We start from the raw sequence: 17,995 nt of genomic DNA on the forward strand, positions 1-17,995 counted from the left end.
GATAACTTCCTAGCCTGTATTGACTGGGAATATGTATACTAAGAAATATGCAGACATTCATTTGTTATAGCGACATAACTGTAATTTATGACTTATTGCCCCAGGAGAAGCAGCTAGCTAATTAGTTAGCTGATAACTTCTAGCTTTTACAGGTGTTTACTATGTTCTAATAACTCAGGAGAATGCGGTCGGGTTAGGTCAAAAACTCATATTTTGCATCATGTGACCCATGTTATTTTCAAGGGACGAATTGGAAAATGTCCTAATCTGACAGTGGAGGTTAGCTGTCTATGGCGTTCGACGGCCAGTAGTCTCTCAAGTTATTCGAAGAAGGTGGCTAGTTTGCTGCTTGTTGCGTAGATCATAAATGCGGTCTCTCACTGTAATGTGGCACGAGCTAGTTTACACGCATGACGCACTTTGTGAGCGAAAACATGACAACATGCTGACCATTCTCATGTAAGTCCTTTGCATCGATTTTTGATGCTTGTAATTCTTTTTTACGCATAGGGATTTACACATAAGTTCATTCAAATACAGCCTCACATAAATTTTGAAAAAAAAAACTGTCGATTAGGAGAAGTTATTAAGCATGTGTGATGATTTCAGTTTATGATTGAAGTTAATTTTTTTATCATTTAGATTTTCAGTTAGATTCGTCACTTCAGTGGGTAAATTACCAAAGATTTTTGTGGCTGCATACCCCTTTCATTCCGTGCCCCATTAAGGATCATTGATGATTAGTGTAAATAAGTTCTCTTTCTATTATGTTACAGTTATTTTGGAATTGCAACTGGTCGTTGGAAACAAACTTCACACAGTATTAAATGTGCTGCAAAGCTGTGGAAAGTATGCATAACTCTTTACAGAACTGTCTTCTAGAGGTTCTAGTATCGTTATTATGTACTTCTGTGCGACATAATTCTCCCTCTAAAAACAGTAACCAAAGAATATCAAGTAATAACATATTGGTGAATGAAAGTAGAAAAGGTAAGTCAATTTTTGACATTTTCATCTCCAAAGGCTGCTATTATCCGTAATTTAAAGGTTTTAGAGATAGGGCGCTTGAGATCTACTGTACAACTTGTGAAATCCAATGCAGGTTCTTATCAATAAGCGACTGTCTATTACATTTTTACTTATAACACTGCCTAAGTATCACTAGAATGGAAAAACTCTAACGCGTTTCAATGAATTTGTGGATAGAAAAGTTGTACTCGACATCTTCCCAAAGCCGCGTTAACTGTTCTCATCTTCTAAGACGTGGAATAAGATTTATCTCATGTAGACGATTGATCGAAACCGGCTACAACGTTTATTTCCTCATCACAGATGTGCAGGTGTAACAGATGTCAAACGAACCCGACTGTTTTACGCAGGAGCACTGTTTGGCACTGCGGACTTCGTTTGCCGCCTCTCTGCCTTCACACTTACGCAAACGTCATCCCCTCCACACTTTCATATAGCTCTCCCTGTCGGCACAGATACGCCTTCCAACGTAATGAGCACCACTTATAATGCAGAACGTCTGTTATCACTGCATCAGAATCCTACTGGCCTGCTCTGGCGCAACAGACCTGCGAACGAAGAGTGTGAAAAATCTAAGACTCAAATCTGCTGCTGACATTTCTTACTTACAGCTAAAGGTTAGTAGCCAATTGTAAAACTATTTCTAATTATGACATTTATTACGATAAAATGTAGCACTTCTTTATGTGCATTGTGTTTGTTTGTGGACTGCGATGTGAGTAATACCGTCTAGTAAGGTCATCCGAAGACCAGTATCAGTTTCAAAGCGATTTAGAAAAGATTGCTGTATGGTGTGTCAGGTGGCAGTTGACGCTAAATAACGAAAAGTGTGAGATGATCCACATGAGTTCCAAAAGAAATCCGTTGGAATTCGATTACTCGATAAATAGTACAATTCTCAAGGCTGTCAATTCAACTAAGTACCTGGGTGTTAAAATTACGAACAACTTCAGTTGGAAGGACCACATAGATAATATTGTGGGGAAGGCGAGCCAAAGGTTGCGTTTCATTGGCAGGACACTTAGAAGATGCAACAAGTCCACTAAAGAGACAGCTTACACTACACTCGTTCGTCCTCTGTTAGAATATTGCTGCGCGGTGTGGGATCCTTACCAGGTCGGATTGACAGAGGACATCGAAAGGGTGCAAAAAAGGGCAGCTCGTTTTGTATTATCACGTAATAGGGGAGAGAGTGTGGCAGATATGATACACGAGTTGGGATGGAAGTCATTACAGCAAAGACGTTTTTCGTCGCGGCGAGACCTTTTTACGAAATTTCAGTCACCAACTTTCTCTTCCGAATGCGAAAATATTTTGTTGAGCCCAACCTACATAGGTAGGAATGATCATCAAAATAAAATAAGAGAAATCAGAGCTCGAACAGAAAGGTTTAGGTGTTCGTTTTTCCCGCTCGCTGTTCGGGAATGGAATAGTAGAGAGATAGTATGATTGTGGTTCGATGAACCCTCTGCCAACCTCTTAAATGTGAATTGCAGAGTAGTCATGTAGATGTAGATGGAAGAAGTCTCATGAAAGTGATGTTATAAAAAAGTGTCGCATATTCCTACAGGATGTATATTGGTCGAAACTAAGAGAAAACTTCCTCTAATTATGTGTCCGGAAACCAATACCTGTTGCCATGTAGGCCAATCCGTGCTCTCATCGCCGTCTTTGTTACATAGAAATGAAAACAACCATAGGCAGCATTTCTTCGCAGTGAATTACGCACTATCTCCATACAGGGTGGTCAGAAACAGTTTGGAGAGCTTGTAAGGATATTGCAGGCTAGGTTGTGCTGGGAAAGAACTGTTAAGAAAAAAATTCAAGCAGCCCGCCAGAGACAGTGTCGCCAAACGTGTTATTCGTTTGGTTTCCTAAGACCGAACAAGTGGGCGATACAAAAATTGGACTTGGGGCGGTAGTAAGGATCGAACCCAGACCAAAGGCTTAGGCAGTCTCGTGCGCTGTCATGTAGTCTACGAGAACAACTGAAATTAGTTGTATCCGGTGGGCCTATTGAATTTGCGAGCGCAATGACCTGATTGGCTAACTTCAACACTAATTAATTTGAAAATGGTGCAACGTATCGAATTTTTTCGTTGACAATTATTTCTCAGTCCAGCTTTCTCTGCAACACTCTTAAAACATTTCAGACTATTTTTTGAGCTCCCCGTGTATAATAGGAAATGCCCTGATCGACTGATCATCATCCAGTCCAAAACCGCTAACGACAGTAACTTGAAGTTTTGAGAGAGCGTTGACCTTATATGTTAGCATGTTAAGAATGGATTTTTCGAAATTCCACCCCTAGGGGGTTAAATGGGGAATAAAGGATTTTTGAAAATACACTATGTGATCAAAAGTATATGTACACCTGACTGAAAATGACTTAACAGTCCGTGGCGCCCTTCATTGGTACTGCTGGAATTTATTATGGTGCTGGCCCACCCTTATCCTTCCACTCTCGCAGGCATACGTTCAGTCAGGTGGTGGAAGGTTTCTTAAGCAATGGCAGCTCATTCTTCACGTAGTGCTGCACTGAGGAGAAGTATTCATGTCGGTCGGTGAGGCCTGGCAGGAAGTCGGCGTTCCAAAACATCCCAAAGGCGTTCTACAGGATTCAGGTCAGGACTCTGTGCAGGCCAGTTCATTACAGGGATGTTATTGTGGTGTAACCACTCCGTCACAGGCTGTGCATTATGAACAGATGCTCGAACATCTTGAAAGATGCAATCGCCAATCAACAGTGGGAAGCAAGAAGATGCTTAAGACAATGTAGGCCTGTGCTGTGATAGTGCCACCCAAAACAACAAGAGATGCAAGCCCCTTCCATGAAAAACACGACCACACCTTAACACCACCGCCTCCGAATTTTACTGTTGGCACTACACATGCTGATAGATAACGTTCACCGGGCATTCGCCTTACCTACACCGTGCCATCGGATCGCCACATTGTGTACCGTGATTAGTCACTACACACAACAAAATGCTTTATCCACGTAGTGATTATTGCCAACAAGCTACTGAGATACCTCACTAGCTAGTTGGCAATAATCACTATGTGGACGATGTGGCCTACTCCACACCATATTTTAAATCTATGTAACGATGCTATGCGGATTATATTTATATGTTTTGACGATGTCATTAAGGCCGTATCACTTTAGGACATGGTGTGAAAAAGATCTGAAGATGGTCATTACAGACTGAAACCAGTCGTCGTCTAAAGAATTCATTTGTTATCAGAGACTGCAATAATAAAGCATTTTACAGTATTGGATCACTGTTTGTACAAGCGATTATGTCGCAGATGGTGAAACTACACACAACCTTTTTCGAATGTTCAATCGTCCAATATTTAAGCTCCTTACACCAAGCGAGGCGTCGTGTAGCATTTACCAGCGTGATGTGTGGCTTATGAGCAGCCGCTCGACCATGAGATCCAAGTTTTCTCACCTCCTGCCTAACTGTCAAACTACCTGCAGTGGATCCTAGTGCAGTTTGGAAATCCTGTGTGATGGTCTGGATCGATGTTTGCCTATACACGTTACGACCCTCTTCAACTGTCGTCCGCAGCTCGTGGTCATGCGGTAGCGTTCTCGCTTCCCGCGCCCGGGTTCCCGGGTTCGATTCCCGGCGGGGTCAGGGATTTTCTCTGTCTCGTGATGACTGGGTGTGATGTGGTGTGGTGTCCTTAGGTTTAAGTAGTTCTAAGTTCTAGGGGACTGATGACCATAGATGTTAAGTCCCATAGTGCTGAGAGCCATTTCATTTTCCTCAAATGTCGGCGGTCTCTTTCAGTCAACACTTTTCCACTACGCTATCAGATCGGAAACAGTGGACCTAGGGACGTTTAGGTAGGGGTGTGGAAATCTTGAGTACAGACGTGTGACACAAGTGACACCCAATCACCTGACCACGTTCGAAGTCTGTGCGTTTCGCGGAGCTCCCCGTTCTGCTCTTTCACGATGTCTAATGATTACTGAGGTTGGTGATATGGTGTACCTAACACTACGTGGCAGCACAATGCACCTAATATGTTAAACGTATATTTTTGTGGGTGTCCGAATACTTTTGATCACATAGTGTATGTCGCTGTTAGGGCAATCTTGTAGCGAGAACTGCGAAAATAGATATTTACTTTCTCGGTCATAAATAAAAGAAAAAGCGTTTTCAGAATTCTTGGAATTTCAACCCATAAGGGGATGAGATAGTGGGTGAAAAATAGTTTTTGAAAAGAAATCATTAGTAAAGAACTACTACAGCATGTTTAAAGCTCCGTCTATGAATATTTGTACTATGCGCCTCGGTTAGAAATAAAAATATACATGATTCTGGAAATTCAATCCCTAATGGGATGAAATAGGACCTGGTTGATTCTTTGACTTATTACCGCCCGTCCCAAACCACAACGGATAGAAACATGAAATTTAGAGAGGGTGTTAATCTTATAGTGTAGGCACCGTTTAAGAAGTGTTTTTCGAAATTCCACCCCTAAGGGGAAGAATCAATGGGTGAAAGATTTTTTGAAAATATATCGCTGTTAAGACAATTTTGAAGCTAGAACTACGGAAATTGGTATTTGGTTTTACACTGTTTCCACAGTGTGTTCATTTATGTATGAGCAATGGGTGTAACAACACAAAAATTCGATTGCATGAAAACAAAAAACACAAAAAATTACTATGTAGGCCATACAGTCGACGTGAGCGAATCAGCGTGCGCAAGCTAGTTTCAAAGTACCTGGCTCCACTAGAATTGGGTCACGTGCATTAGACACGGTCTTGTAGCGTCTACACATTGTCAATGGTTTGGACATACTCTGATGGCTTTTAACGTCTCCACAGTGAGAAATCCAACGAATTCAGGACGATGAATGGGAAGGCCTTGCTACCATGCCGCCCTCGACCAATCCATCGCTCATGAAATGTAGCGCGTCAGATATTTAGAACGTGCCTCTGAACATAGGCCTAGGAGATAGCAGAACGAAATCTACATCACATGCAAGCCATCTCCCTTCAGTTCAGAGTTCTGTGACGCCATATTGGGTTCCAGTTGAAGCCCATATGTATGTAGGCCTTTTCTGAGCGCCAGGAATTGAGGATCTCTAAAAACCCGTCGTTAAATGTATGATTCGACGTAATAAAATGACGATAAACGTCATATACGTTGTTAAGGAATATTTGTAACTTTCATACCGTACTATGAGAGTATGTATGCTGTTTGAAGGTAATGGCACGGATCCATCAGAAACTCATTGTTCTTGCTACAATTTGTCATAATTAAATTTTAGTTAGTAACGCAGCTATGATGAAAGCTCCCAGGAGATGGTAAGATGCTAGCAACAGTGACTATTGTGTATTTGTGTATTAAACCGGGTCCTAGAAACGACGGAGAGGCTTCGTCCTGCCGTAGTCCTGAGTGGTTCACAAACCCACAACAGACCACAGCAGTCCACCCACCCCACCACCGCCCCACACCGAACCCAAGGTTACTGTGCGCTTCGGCCCCCCGTCGACACCCACTCCCCCCCCCCCCCCCCCCCCCCATGGCGATCCCCAAGCCTGGAAAAGGCACAACAAGATCTCGACCGATAAACCTGCTCTGTGTGGAGCATATTTGTATCTCCAACAAAAGTTGTTTCTTATTACGTAATCTATCAATCCTAGACATTTGTTTTTGCGCCAGATGTCTAGGAGTGATTGATCACCTAATAGGGAACAACTTCTGATAGAGAAAAAATGCTTCCTGATGCTTCCCGGCGACGCCTGGCGTATTCAGTATGGTAGTGTTGCCTGAAAGTCAAACATCTGCGCCACGTGAAAGCAGATAGGCCGAGCTTCTAAAATATCTTTCTCCACTTAGAGACACTCATATTCAAGATATTCTCGTTAAAAGTCACTCTATCAATTTGCTGTGGTAGTTAGTGTACACAAGCAGCACATTGTTAGTAGACTCTGCTAGTTCGGTGCAGTCTCGTCGCTCGAGATCCAGTGAATTCAATAAAACGACACCTGGGTCAAAACTTGTATCGAAAATTGGAGTACTTACAAATAAAAACAATGTATCTAGCAGTTCTGTATGTGAACCGTCGTGCGTTACGCAGATATGTAGAACCTCGAAGTCGTCCTTGACGTCTTGAACAATACCTTCAAAAGAGTTTCTCAACACTTTTAAGCAAACGTTCATTACTCTTGTGCCAACATCGAGCCACATGGGACTTGATTATTCCGCGTAGTTAGTTGTCTGACCTGTTAAGTCCGGGACTCCTGGTGGCCATTTCAATGGGAATGGAAATTTTGCTGAACCACGCCCAATCCATCGGTCTAGAAATTCTGCGTCAAGAAACTCAAACACCTGAAGAGGAAAAGGTGCTGTAGCTCTATCCTGTTGTAATTTGAAGTAAAATAATGGAAGAAAATAGGCAAAATATGGACAGAGCAAAGGAGACAGGAACACAGTCTAAGAATGAAGAGATTTTGGGAACAGAAAAAGAAGACGGAAACAAGAAAAACAAATGCAACCACGTCTGTGACATGTCCGAATAAGAATATCAATTCACGTACGTTTCGAAAAATATGGTCCAAAGACATTCTGGCCCATGACGCGGGCTCCTTTCCAACTCTTTGATATAATAGGCATTTTTCTTAGACCAGGAAACTGCTTTCCTTCTGTGTGAACTGCCATATGTCTTACAGTCTAGGCTGACGAGCCGTCCAAGTCTTTCCGGGACAAGTCCCCGTTTTTCACGTAAATGTCCTGGTGTCCCGAGAAAATCATCCGGGACTCAGAGTTGTACCGGTTTTTAGTCTAGAAACAAAATAGGTTTAATAATAGTTCCCAAATAATTAAATATTTTAGAAAAACCAATGTCCCAGAAGTAGGACGTTATAGAAATATATTTTTACAACATATACCGCATTTGGTTTAAATCCCTTTATTCATAAAGAAAGAGAAAGACATATGTTGGAAAGAAAATCAGTTATTACTTGTCCGCCGTCTCTAACTTGCCAACCTTCCACATTATGGCCAAAGAGACAAGTAAAACCAAAACCAATGGAGGCACAAATGACCATCATTTAAACCATTTCTCCTAACGGGACTGCAGCCACGTGGAAGTAAATTTTGTGAAGAATGTGAGCAACGCTGCATTTGTTAGCGGTGCTTATGGAATATTGTCTGGCATGTTATGCTTGCTTGTCCTGACAGCGGTTAAGGGCAGGGCATTGTTGATAGATTTCACTTACTCAGTCACAAAGCTTCAAGTCTGTCGGGTCTGGAACAACGGAACAACAGTTCTGATTTATAAGTCGACGAAGGATCAACTCTGCGGACAAAATTACTAGATAGTACTACTGTTAGTAGTGAGAGAGTGTGAATATTAAGCGTTAAAGAAAGTATTTCCATTTTTTAAGGAAAGTGACTTAAATGATAAGGTTGGGTATCCGATGTACAGATCGGCGTTTAGTGCAGGTCGCTACGGGAGGAGTGACATAAGAGAAGTACAAGGAAGCGCCATCGGGATCTACAAGTAGAAAGAAGATGAATTCGTTTTTTTAAGGATGCCTGATTTAAAACCTCCTGCTGAAGAAGGTATCTTTGCGTATCATGCCATCTGTCACAGCCATAGCTTTTGATAAAATGGCTATACGTTTTCTTTGATCAGTAAGCTTTTCGAGTGGCCGAAATATTGTTGTGCTAGAACTAAAAGTGGAGGAATTGTTATTAATGTGTTTGCCACCCATACTCTTACAGTAATAACTAATTAATTACTAAAACAAAGTATGTTTCTATAATGACTCATGCATCAAATCACAAAGCAATGAAAATGATTCGATTAGTGATTCGATATTACATTCGTGGTTTCGCTTAAAATTAAAAATTTTGGATATTAGCGATCTTCCATACGAAACAGCTGATACACAAATTCAGTGTAATGAGAAAGTTTTTCGTTTAATGGACGAAGTAAAAACATGAAAATACTAGCTTTGTAGGACCCGACAGTAATAGAACACAGCATGTTTATCAAAAACTTCAAGCAAAATTAAATAAATCGCTTAGTTGTTGGCTGTGGGGCTTATGTTTTGCACTGCAATATTCAATGAGCAGCAGAATGTCTGCCAATTGATGTTGAAGTGATTCTCTTCAAACTTTCCAAATATTTTGAAACATGTACTGTTGGAACCCGTGCTTTAAAAGAATTCTATGAGTTTATAGGCGTTGAATGCAAGTCCCTGTTAAGTAACAGTCTGTTCTTCCTAGGTTGCAGAGGGCCCTAGATAGTTTTGAAGGAGTTCAGTCATACTTTTTGTTCTATGACAACTGCCCTCAAATTTTCGATTTCTTCTCTAACAGTCATTCGTCATTATGATTGAGATTAGTAGCAGATAAATTAGAAGTTTTTGTTGCTACCATTAAACAAACTGAGAGTCAAAATATCTGACTCACCGAAACTTCTGATTTAATTGACAATCTCATACAAAATTTAATTTCTAGAAAGGTCGACAGATTCTTAAGAACCGCCTTTAAGGAAAATCCTTACAAAATATTTTGATGATTGTGTTAATTACATAAAATACCGGACTTCAAGTCAGTATTCAAACCTTCAGGCTATTTCTTGGATTGGTTGCAATAATCTACCCCTCTGGACTAACGTTCAGGATTCACTTAGGTTCTTACCTCAATATGGTATTCTTCAGTCTGATTTCAATGGGAAATCAGTATTCGATAAGTTCTAACATGTTAAGAACATAATGGAAAAGCATATTAAACATTGGGTGATAAAGAAGTGCTGCTTGAAGAAAGGTGGACTGCTATACTTTAAAAATGTGAAACTCTTTATGTTTCTGTGGAACATGTAGAGAAAATTATAGATTTTGCGTTAGATCTGCCAGGTACAAATGCAGCAGTAGAAAGGGTTTCCAGTCTGATTAAAATCTACTGGCATGATGAAAAAGGAAGTGCTAGTTTTGATACAATGACAGCTATTGTTAGTGTGAATACTCATTTCAGTCTATCTTGCACAGAATTTTATGATTAATTTCATTCTAACAAGTAACTGCTAGTATCAATTCATTCTTCTGGTAAATACAGCAAAGACAAATCTTAGGATGAAATGTGTAATTTGTATCTTATTACTGATTAGTAATATTGCATAGTTATTAAGATTAACAAACTACATATCTGAAATAGTGACTAAACATTGGAGCTATTACAATAAATAAGTATACATGACTCTTTTTTATTTCCAAAGAAAAGAATTTTATTGATATGTACTGTACCTACATTTTCCTTTCCATTTCACAAAATGAAGATACATTCTTGCTACGGCTTTTTCAGCTGCTGCTTCATCGAAGCCCTAGTGTCGATTTCATAATAGCACGGTAACTGACAAGAAATGTAAGCATATGTGAAGTAAGGAAATTAAGTATTGGGTATGAGCACAAGTGTCCCGGCTTTTTGTCTTTGAAATCTGGTCAGCCTAGCACAGTCATCAGAGAGTAACAGTCATGAGCGAGACACAGCGTTTGGAAACTGAGTGAACAAACACCGGAGACTGCAAACTTCTGCTCTATGCCGTCGTCAAACATCGGTACACATTCTTTCGTTTCCAAATATCATGCATTGTAGAACGCAGTTATTCAAGTTCAGCTGCGCTCTTGTCAACAACTTTTACATAATTCTTATCATACGAATCAATTTGTGATGAATCATCAGTTGAACATTTCTCTTCATTGAGGTGTGATAATTCACTCACCTGATAACTGGTGCTAAATTAGCTTATTATATCCCTTTCATTTTTATTAATAAAATTATTTTCTGGATCTATACGCAATAGTTCCTTCTGTCTCCAGTTAAAGCTGACATCCACATGACACAAATTATTCGTCGACAGTGTAACGGTGTCTGCTTTACATCAGCCGTCGACCATCAGCCATGGGCTCACAGCTGAATTAATATAATCAGAACAAAGTAATTTTGCCTACAACGCTTTTCACCAGCTTCAAATGAAGGATACGAATCAAACAACTACTTTTCTTCCACTTACACAAAGTGAAAGGGGGCACAGGGATTTGTTGGACCACATGTACATAATGTGTGGAATAAGAGTGTGGTGTGTGTGTGTGTGTGTGTGTGTGTGTGTGTGTGTGTGTGTGTGTGTGTGTGATCATCAGAGAGAGAGAGAGAGAGAGAGAGAGAGAGAGAGAGTTATGATTACAGCAGGTAGTTTGTTTTATTCACTACCCCCTTTTTCATTTTGCTTATCTGCAAAATATAGAGCCATTTGCCTATGTGTGTTACCATGCAGTGTTTTATTCTGTCTACAGATTCGATTCAGAGGCAAGCTAACAACATGGAATCATCAACTGATACACGAGTGCCGCCACCTTCATGGCTAAATCGCGATTTCATAGAATCGGCTTTGAAGAATGCAGAACGAAAGAAAATTGCCGTCGATTCCATAAATGTCAAGTATGCAAATCCTGAAGGAGTTGGCTATACAAGCCTGATGTTCAGACTCACTGCCTCTCTGAGATCTGAAAATAGTGAGGAGATACAGAAGAGAACCCTAATAGTGAAAACCACTCTTGAGTCAGGTGAACTGAAGGATCTAGTAGACAAAATAGACGCGTTCAAGTTCGAGGCGGATATGCTACATGATGTTGTGCCACAGGTCCACGAGCAGTTGGTAGCGCTGGAGGGTGATGAGTTCCGGCCATTGGCAGCCAAGTGCTACCAATGGGGCCGGCAGCCCGCGGCTTTTCTCGTGCTGGAGGACCTATCAGCGGCCGGCTTCAGGTTGGCTCAGGGTGGCCAACCGCTAGACCTGAAACACTGCAGAGTCGCACTGCGGGCATATGCCCGACTCCATTCTTCTTCAGCCTACATGCTCAGCAAACAGCCACAATACAAGGACACGTTCCGTTTTCACTTGTTCACAGACAAAGACGCTATACAATTTACGGGATCTCTATGTAAAAAGATAATGACAGCCCTAGCGAATGAGTTTGATAAATGTCCTGGCTACGAGCAATATGGAGAAAGATACAGGGCATTTGCTGACCGATTACTCAATGTTGCGAGTGAAAGAATGGAGCAGATCAGGAATCAAACAAAGCTTTTGGTGTTGGCCCACGGTGACTGCTGGAAGAACAACATGATGTTTAAGTATGTGAACGGAGAAGTTTCAGAAGTCCGACTAGTTGATTTTCAGGTGAGAATGATGTTTCCTTGTTCAGTAATATCAGTGCTAATCTCACTAATCATATTTTGTAATTTATTTCTACAACTGTCTGGGCAGAACGTAACATAAACCATTTGATTTAAAGTTGTGACGAGAGTTGTTATCATCCTCAGTAACTTGCTGAATATGCTGTTGCCTATATGGATAGAGTTAACTAAGTAGAGTCAGTATTTCTAGATTTTCGAAATGTTTCTTATTTAACACGGACCGACGCTTACTACAGCAAATTTGTCTGTATGGGATAGGTATCTAGGGTTTCGACTGATTTAAAGCTTCTTGGCTTGCAGAATCATCATGTCATCCCGGAAAGGGACTCATCTGCCTGTGTGACAAAATGGTAGATATCAAAATAGACGACAGAGGGATAGAGAAACAATTAAAATCGCTCAAAAGAGGAAAGGCCGCTGGACCTGATGGGATACCAGTTCGATTTTACACAGAGTACACGAAAGAACTTGCCCCCTTCTTGCAACGGTGTACCGTACATCTCTAGAAGAGCGCAGCGTTCCAAAGGATTGGAAAAGGGCACAGGTCATCCCCGTTTTCAAGAAGGGACGTCGAACAGATGTGCAGAACTATAGACCTATATCTCTAACGTCGATCAGTTGTAGAATTTTTGAACACGTACTATCTTCGGGTATAATGACTTTTCTGGAGACTAGAAATCTACTCTGTAGGAATCAGCATGGGTTTCGAAAAAGACGGTTGTGTGAAACCCAGCTCGCGCTATTCGTCCACGAGACTCAGAGGGCCATAGACACGGGTTGACAGGTAGATGCCGTGTTTCTTGACTTCCGCAATGTGTTCGATACAGTTCCCCACAGTCGTTTAATGAACAAAGTAAGAGCATATGGACAATCAGACCAATTGTGTGATTGGATTGAAGAGTTCCTAGATAACAGAACGCAGCATGTCATTCTCAATGGAGAGAAGTCTTCCGAAGTAAGAGTGATTTCAGGTGTGCCGCAGGGGAGTGTCATAGGACCGTTGCTATTCACAATATACATAAATGACCTTGTGGATGACATCGGAAGTTCACTGAGGCTTTTTGCAGATGATGCTGTGGTGTATCGAGAGGTTGTAACAATGGAAAATTGTACTGAAATGCAGGAGGATATGCAGCGAATTGACACATGGTGCAGGGAATGGCAATTGAATCTCAATGTAGACAAGTGTAATGTTCTGCGAATACATAGAAGGATAGATACCTTATCATTTAGCTACAAAATAGCAGGTCAGCAGCTGGAAGCAGTTAATTCCATAAATTATCTGGGAGTACGCATTAGGAGTGATTTAAAATGGAATGATCATATAAAGTTGATCATCGGTAAAGCAGATGCCAGACTGAGATTCATTGGAAGAATGCTAAGGAAATGCAATCCGAAAACAAAGAAAGTAGGTTACAGTACGCTTGTTCGACCACTGCTTAAATACTGCTCAGAAGAGTGGGATCCTTACCAGATAGAGTTGACAGAAGAGATAGAGAAGATCTAACGGAGAGCACCGCGCTTCGTTACAGCATCCGCGAAAGCGTTACGGAGGTGATACATAAACTCCAGTGGAAGATAACAATTTGTCCATTTTATTTGGACTGTTGAGCTCCGTGGCCGTGGATAATGATATTTCACTGAAAAAATACGCAACCAGCCACTTTTTAATGCGTTTTTTATTTACGCCAATATGCATTTCGGGTTTGCACCCATCTTCAGCTGGCAAATTACATGGATCTTCAGTTACTACAGTAGTACAATCTCGACAGCAGTTTGGAGGCTGCAGCAGGCCTGTGAAAGCAACGACTCCAATCATTTACTTCAATTTCGCGAGTTTAAAGTCACACACTATCAGCTGTTCATTTTACTTACATTCTCCTCTCCTTGTTTTTTCCTGGCTTTTCTTCTTTTTTGCAACGACACAAACACTTTTTATCACGTATTTTGCACAGGCGCACTGCATTATCCGCCATGTTGTCGACTGACAGTTTGTGTTTACATACAAATGGTTTATCTATGGACAGAGTTATATTTTTACGAAAGTTTTGAGGTTCTAAGATAAGCTATTGTTTTCTAAATATTGACTTGGCTGATAGAAGTATTCTAACATAACACATTTATACAAAGCAGTAATTCATACATTTACAATATAACAAAGATAGAATTAAGATATTAGAATTAAGATTTTTATGTTTTATATTATTACATGCATTTGCTGGGTTTATAATAGATTATGTTGTTTGTTGATTGTGCTTAGTAAGTGGTTTGATAAGTAGAGTGTGGAAGTTTTTTAGAAATATTCGGTTTGGCAGCTCTGTTTGGTCGTTAAGTATGTCAGAAGGGGGTGCATGTTTATGTGAATAAATTTCGATTTCTTCTAGGAGGTTCATTCTTTTTCCTTTGTTGGCTAAGTGGAGAACTTGTAGGTTATGGGATATGTCTGTTACTTGATGTTCTTCTTCTGCTACATGTTGGGCGAATGTGGATTTATTTAAGTTTTTTAAACGAAGAGCATCCATGTGTTCTCGAAACCGTATGCTGAAGTTTCTCCCTGTTTGGCCTATGTATGTTTTTGGACATGAGTTGCAGTTAAGTTTGTATATTCCTGATTGATTGTACGGTTTGGTATTATTTTTAATGTTATGGATAGCTTTGTCCTTTATTTTGTTATTTGTATAGTAGCTGATTTTGATATCTGTTCCTCGGAACAAGTTTGCTATTTTATATGACAGCTTTCCTACAAATGGCAAGCTTACATATTTTTCATTTGGCTGTGTTGTGGTATTCTTTAATGTAGTTTTGTTATTGTGTTTGTTTATGTGGGGATTTATCTTAGAGTTTAGTTCATCTATTAATTTTGGATTGTAACCATTATTGTAAGCAATTGCTTTGATGGCGTTTAGTTCTTCTATTTGGTCAGCTGGTTGTAGTGGTATTTTGTGCATTCTGTTTAGCATTGCTCTGTATGAAGCCGTCTTATGTTTATCCGGGTGGCAGGATGACTTATTAATTGTGTTATCTGTGTATGTTGGTTTCCTGTACACTTGAAATTTGTGTTTGTTGTTGGAGCTACTTATGCAGAGATCCAGAAAATTTAAACCTACTTCTGTTTGGTGTTCTACAGTCAAGATGATGTTCTGATGCATTTTATTCATTTCTTTTGCAAGGTTATCAGTTTCTTCTGCTGTGCCATCAAATAAGACTTTTATATCATCAACATACCTTTTGTAATAAATTATCTTGTTAACCATCTGGGGTTTTCTTTAAAAAATTTACATTCTAAGTTATTGATGAAAATATCTGCAAGCAAACTGGCAAGGCAGCTACCCATAGCCAGGCCCTCTTTCTGCTGGTACATTTTGATATTAAAAGAAAAATAGTTGTGTGATAGTACTAGTGTTAATAGATCAATGAATTCATATATTTCTGGTAATGCCAAATTTTTATGTTTAAGTAAATTGTTTTTAATTATTTCTATGGTTTCTTTGACGGGTATGTTTGTGTAGAGGTTTGTGATGTCAAGTGATGCAAACCTAGCAGTATCAGGAATCTGAATTTCCTTTAGACAATTAATAAGTTCATAACTGTTCTTTACTGAGTATGTCTCTTCAAATTTGAATGTGTTGCTAAGGACCTCATTCAGTTTCTTGCTGATTTTATAAGTTGGGCTGCTCCGAGAATTAACAATTGGACGTATGGGACAGTTAACTTAATGGGTCTTAGGTTGTACTCGTAGACGTGGTGCATAAGGGTTCATAACAGTGCATTCATGTATATCTTTTGCATTTAAGAGGAAATCACTTTTTTATCATATTTTTAAGTTTATTCTGTAACTTAAGAGTGGGATCAGACTTAATTTCTACTATATTATTATTACTGAAAAATTCAATGGTTTTTCTTACATATTACCTTTCATACATTACAACAATAGCATTGCTTTTATCTGCTTTTACTACTAAAGCTTTACTGTCACTTAGTTTCTTATTAACACTTTTAAGTATTGTTCTGTCATGGTGCTTTATACTATTATTATTATTTGCTTTCTCTATTTGTTTGGTGATAAAATTGTTAACTTTGTGGCCTATGGCAATCTGATCATTCTGAGTTAGTTTTGCAGTATCACAGGCTATTTTGGTGCCTACTATTAATTCTTTAATATTATTTTCAGTCAGAGATGGGGTGATATTATGTTGAAGCCCTTTATTCAGCAAACTTACTTCTTTATCACTGAAGATGATGTTAGTTGAATTTACTAGACGTTTGGAGAATTTATGATTAGTGGGAGGTAATTTGTCATTCACCTTTGGAATTTGTGACATAAGCTTTTTCAACTTATTGTTATGCCTACATCTGACTTTATGCTGTTCTTTCATAGCTATTATAGTGACAAAATCTAATGTATGGTTGAATTGTGTAGGAGTAAGTTGTTTACCTAGCTCTAAATGTAATCTATATAACTGGTGGTTTAAAAACTGCTTCTTTCTGTGTTGGTTTCGGATTTCAGATTGGAGCCATATAATTTCACTTCTTTCTTTAGCTATTTTCGCTGCTTTGCTTTGACTGTTGATGTTCACTTTCACATATTTTGGAGTTACAGTCGCACTTAAACACTTTTTATTGAACTTGAAACTAAGAATTGTTCTTTCTAACTTAATTTTGTACTTTCTGAAGTCATGTAAAGCTCTTAGTACCTGGCTAGGTAGTGTCACTAACAATTTGTCCATTTTATTTGGACTGTTGAGCTCCGTGGCCGTGGATAATGATATTTCACGGAAAAATACGGCAACCAGCCACTTTTTAATGCGTTTCTTATTTAAGCCAATATGCATTTCGGGTTTGCATCCATCTTCAGCTGGCAAATTACATGGATCTTCAGTTACTACAGTAGTACAATCTCGACAGCAGTTTGGAGGTTGCAGCAGGCCTGTGCAAAAGCAACGACTCCAATCATTTACTTCAATTTCGCGAGTTTAAAGTCACACACTATCAGCTGTTCATTTTACTTACATTCTCCTCTCCTTGTTTTTTCCTGGCTTTTCTTCTTTTTTGCAACGACACAAACACTTTTTATCACTTATTTTGCACAGGCGCACAGCATTATCCGCCATGTTGTCGACTGACAGTTTTTGTTTACATACAAATGGTTTATTTGCTTTCTCTATTTGTTTGGTGATAAAATTGTTAACTTTGTGGCCTATGGCAATCTGATCATTCTGAGTTAGTTTTGCAGTAACACAGGCTATTTTGGTGCACAAAATACCACTACAACCAGCTGACCAAATAGAAGAACTAAACACCATCAAAGCAATTGCTTGCAATAATGGTTACAATCCAAAATTAATAGATGAACTAAACTCTAAGATAAATCCCCACATAAACAAACACAATAACAAAACTACATTAAAGAATACCACAACACAGCCAAATGAAAAATATGTAAGCTTGCCATTTGTAGGAAAGCTGTCATATAAAATAGCAAACTTGTTCCGAGGAACAGATATCAAAATCAGCTACTATACAAATAACAAAATAAAGGACAAAGCTATCCATAACATTAAAAATAATACCAAACCGTACAATCAATCAGGAATATACAAACTTAACTGCAACTCATGTCCAAAAACATACATAGGCCAAACAGGGAGAAACTTCAGCATACGGTTTCGAGAACACATGGATGCTCTTCGTTTAAAAAACTTAAATAAATCCACATTCGCCCAACATGTAGC

At 39.4% G+C, this 17,995-nt stretch overlaps 1 protein-coding gene across 1 annotated transcript in view; it reads left to right on the forward strand.

The window, feature by feature from the left end:
* Positions 1-1,547: 1,547 nt before the first annotated feature.
* Positions 1,548-17,995, forward strand: part of LOC126336149 (uncharacterized) — a 45,495-nt gene continuing 29,047 nt past the window's right edge. Inside the window, exons 1-2 of the mRNA XM_049999641.1 lie at positions 1,548-1,646; positions 11,360-12,246. Of these exons, the coding sequence (XP_049855598.1) occupies positions 11,386-12,246 (861 nt within the window). The 5' untranslated portion in view covers positions 1,548-1,646; positions 11,360-11,385. The remainder of the gene's footprint in view (positions 1,647-11,359; positions 12,247-17,995) is intronic.

The sequence above is a fragment of the Schistocerca gregaria genome, chromosome 2, assembly GCF_023897955.1.
Source record: "Schistocerca gregaria isolate iqSchGreg1 chromosome 2, iqSchGreg1.2, whole genome shotgun sequence".
Classification (NCBI taxonomy): Eukaryota; Metazoa; Arthropoda; class Insecta; order Orthoptera; family Acrididae; genus Schistocerca; species Schistocerca gregaria.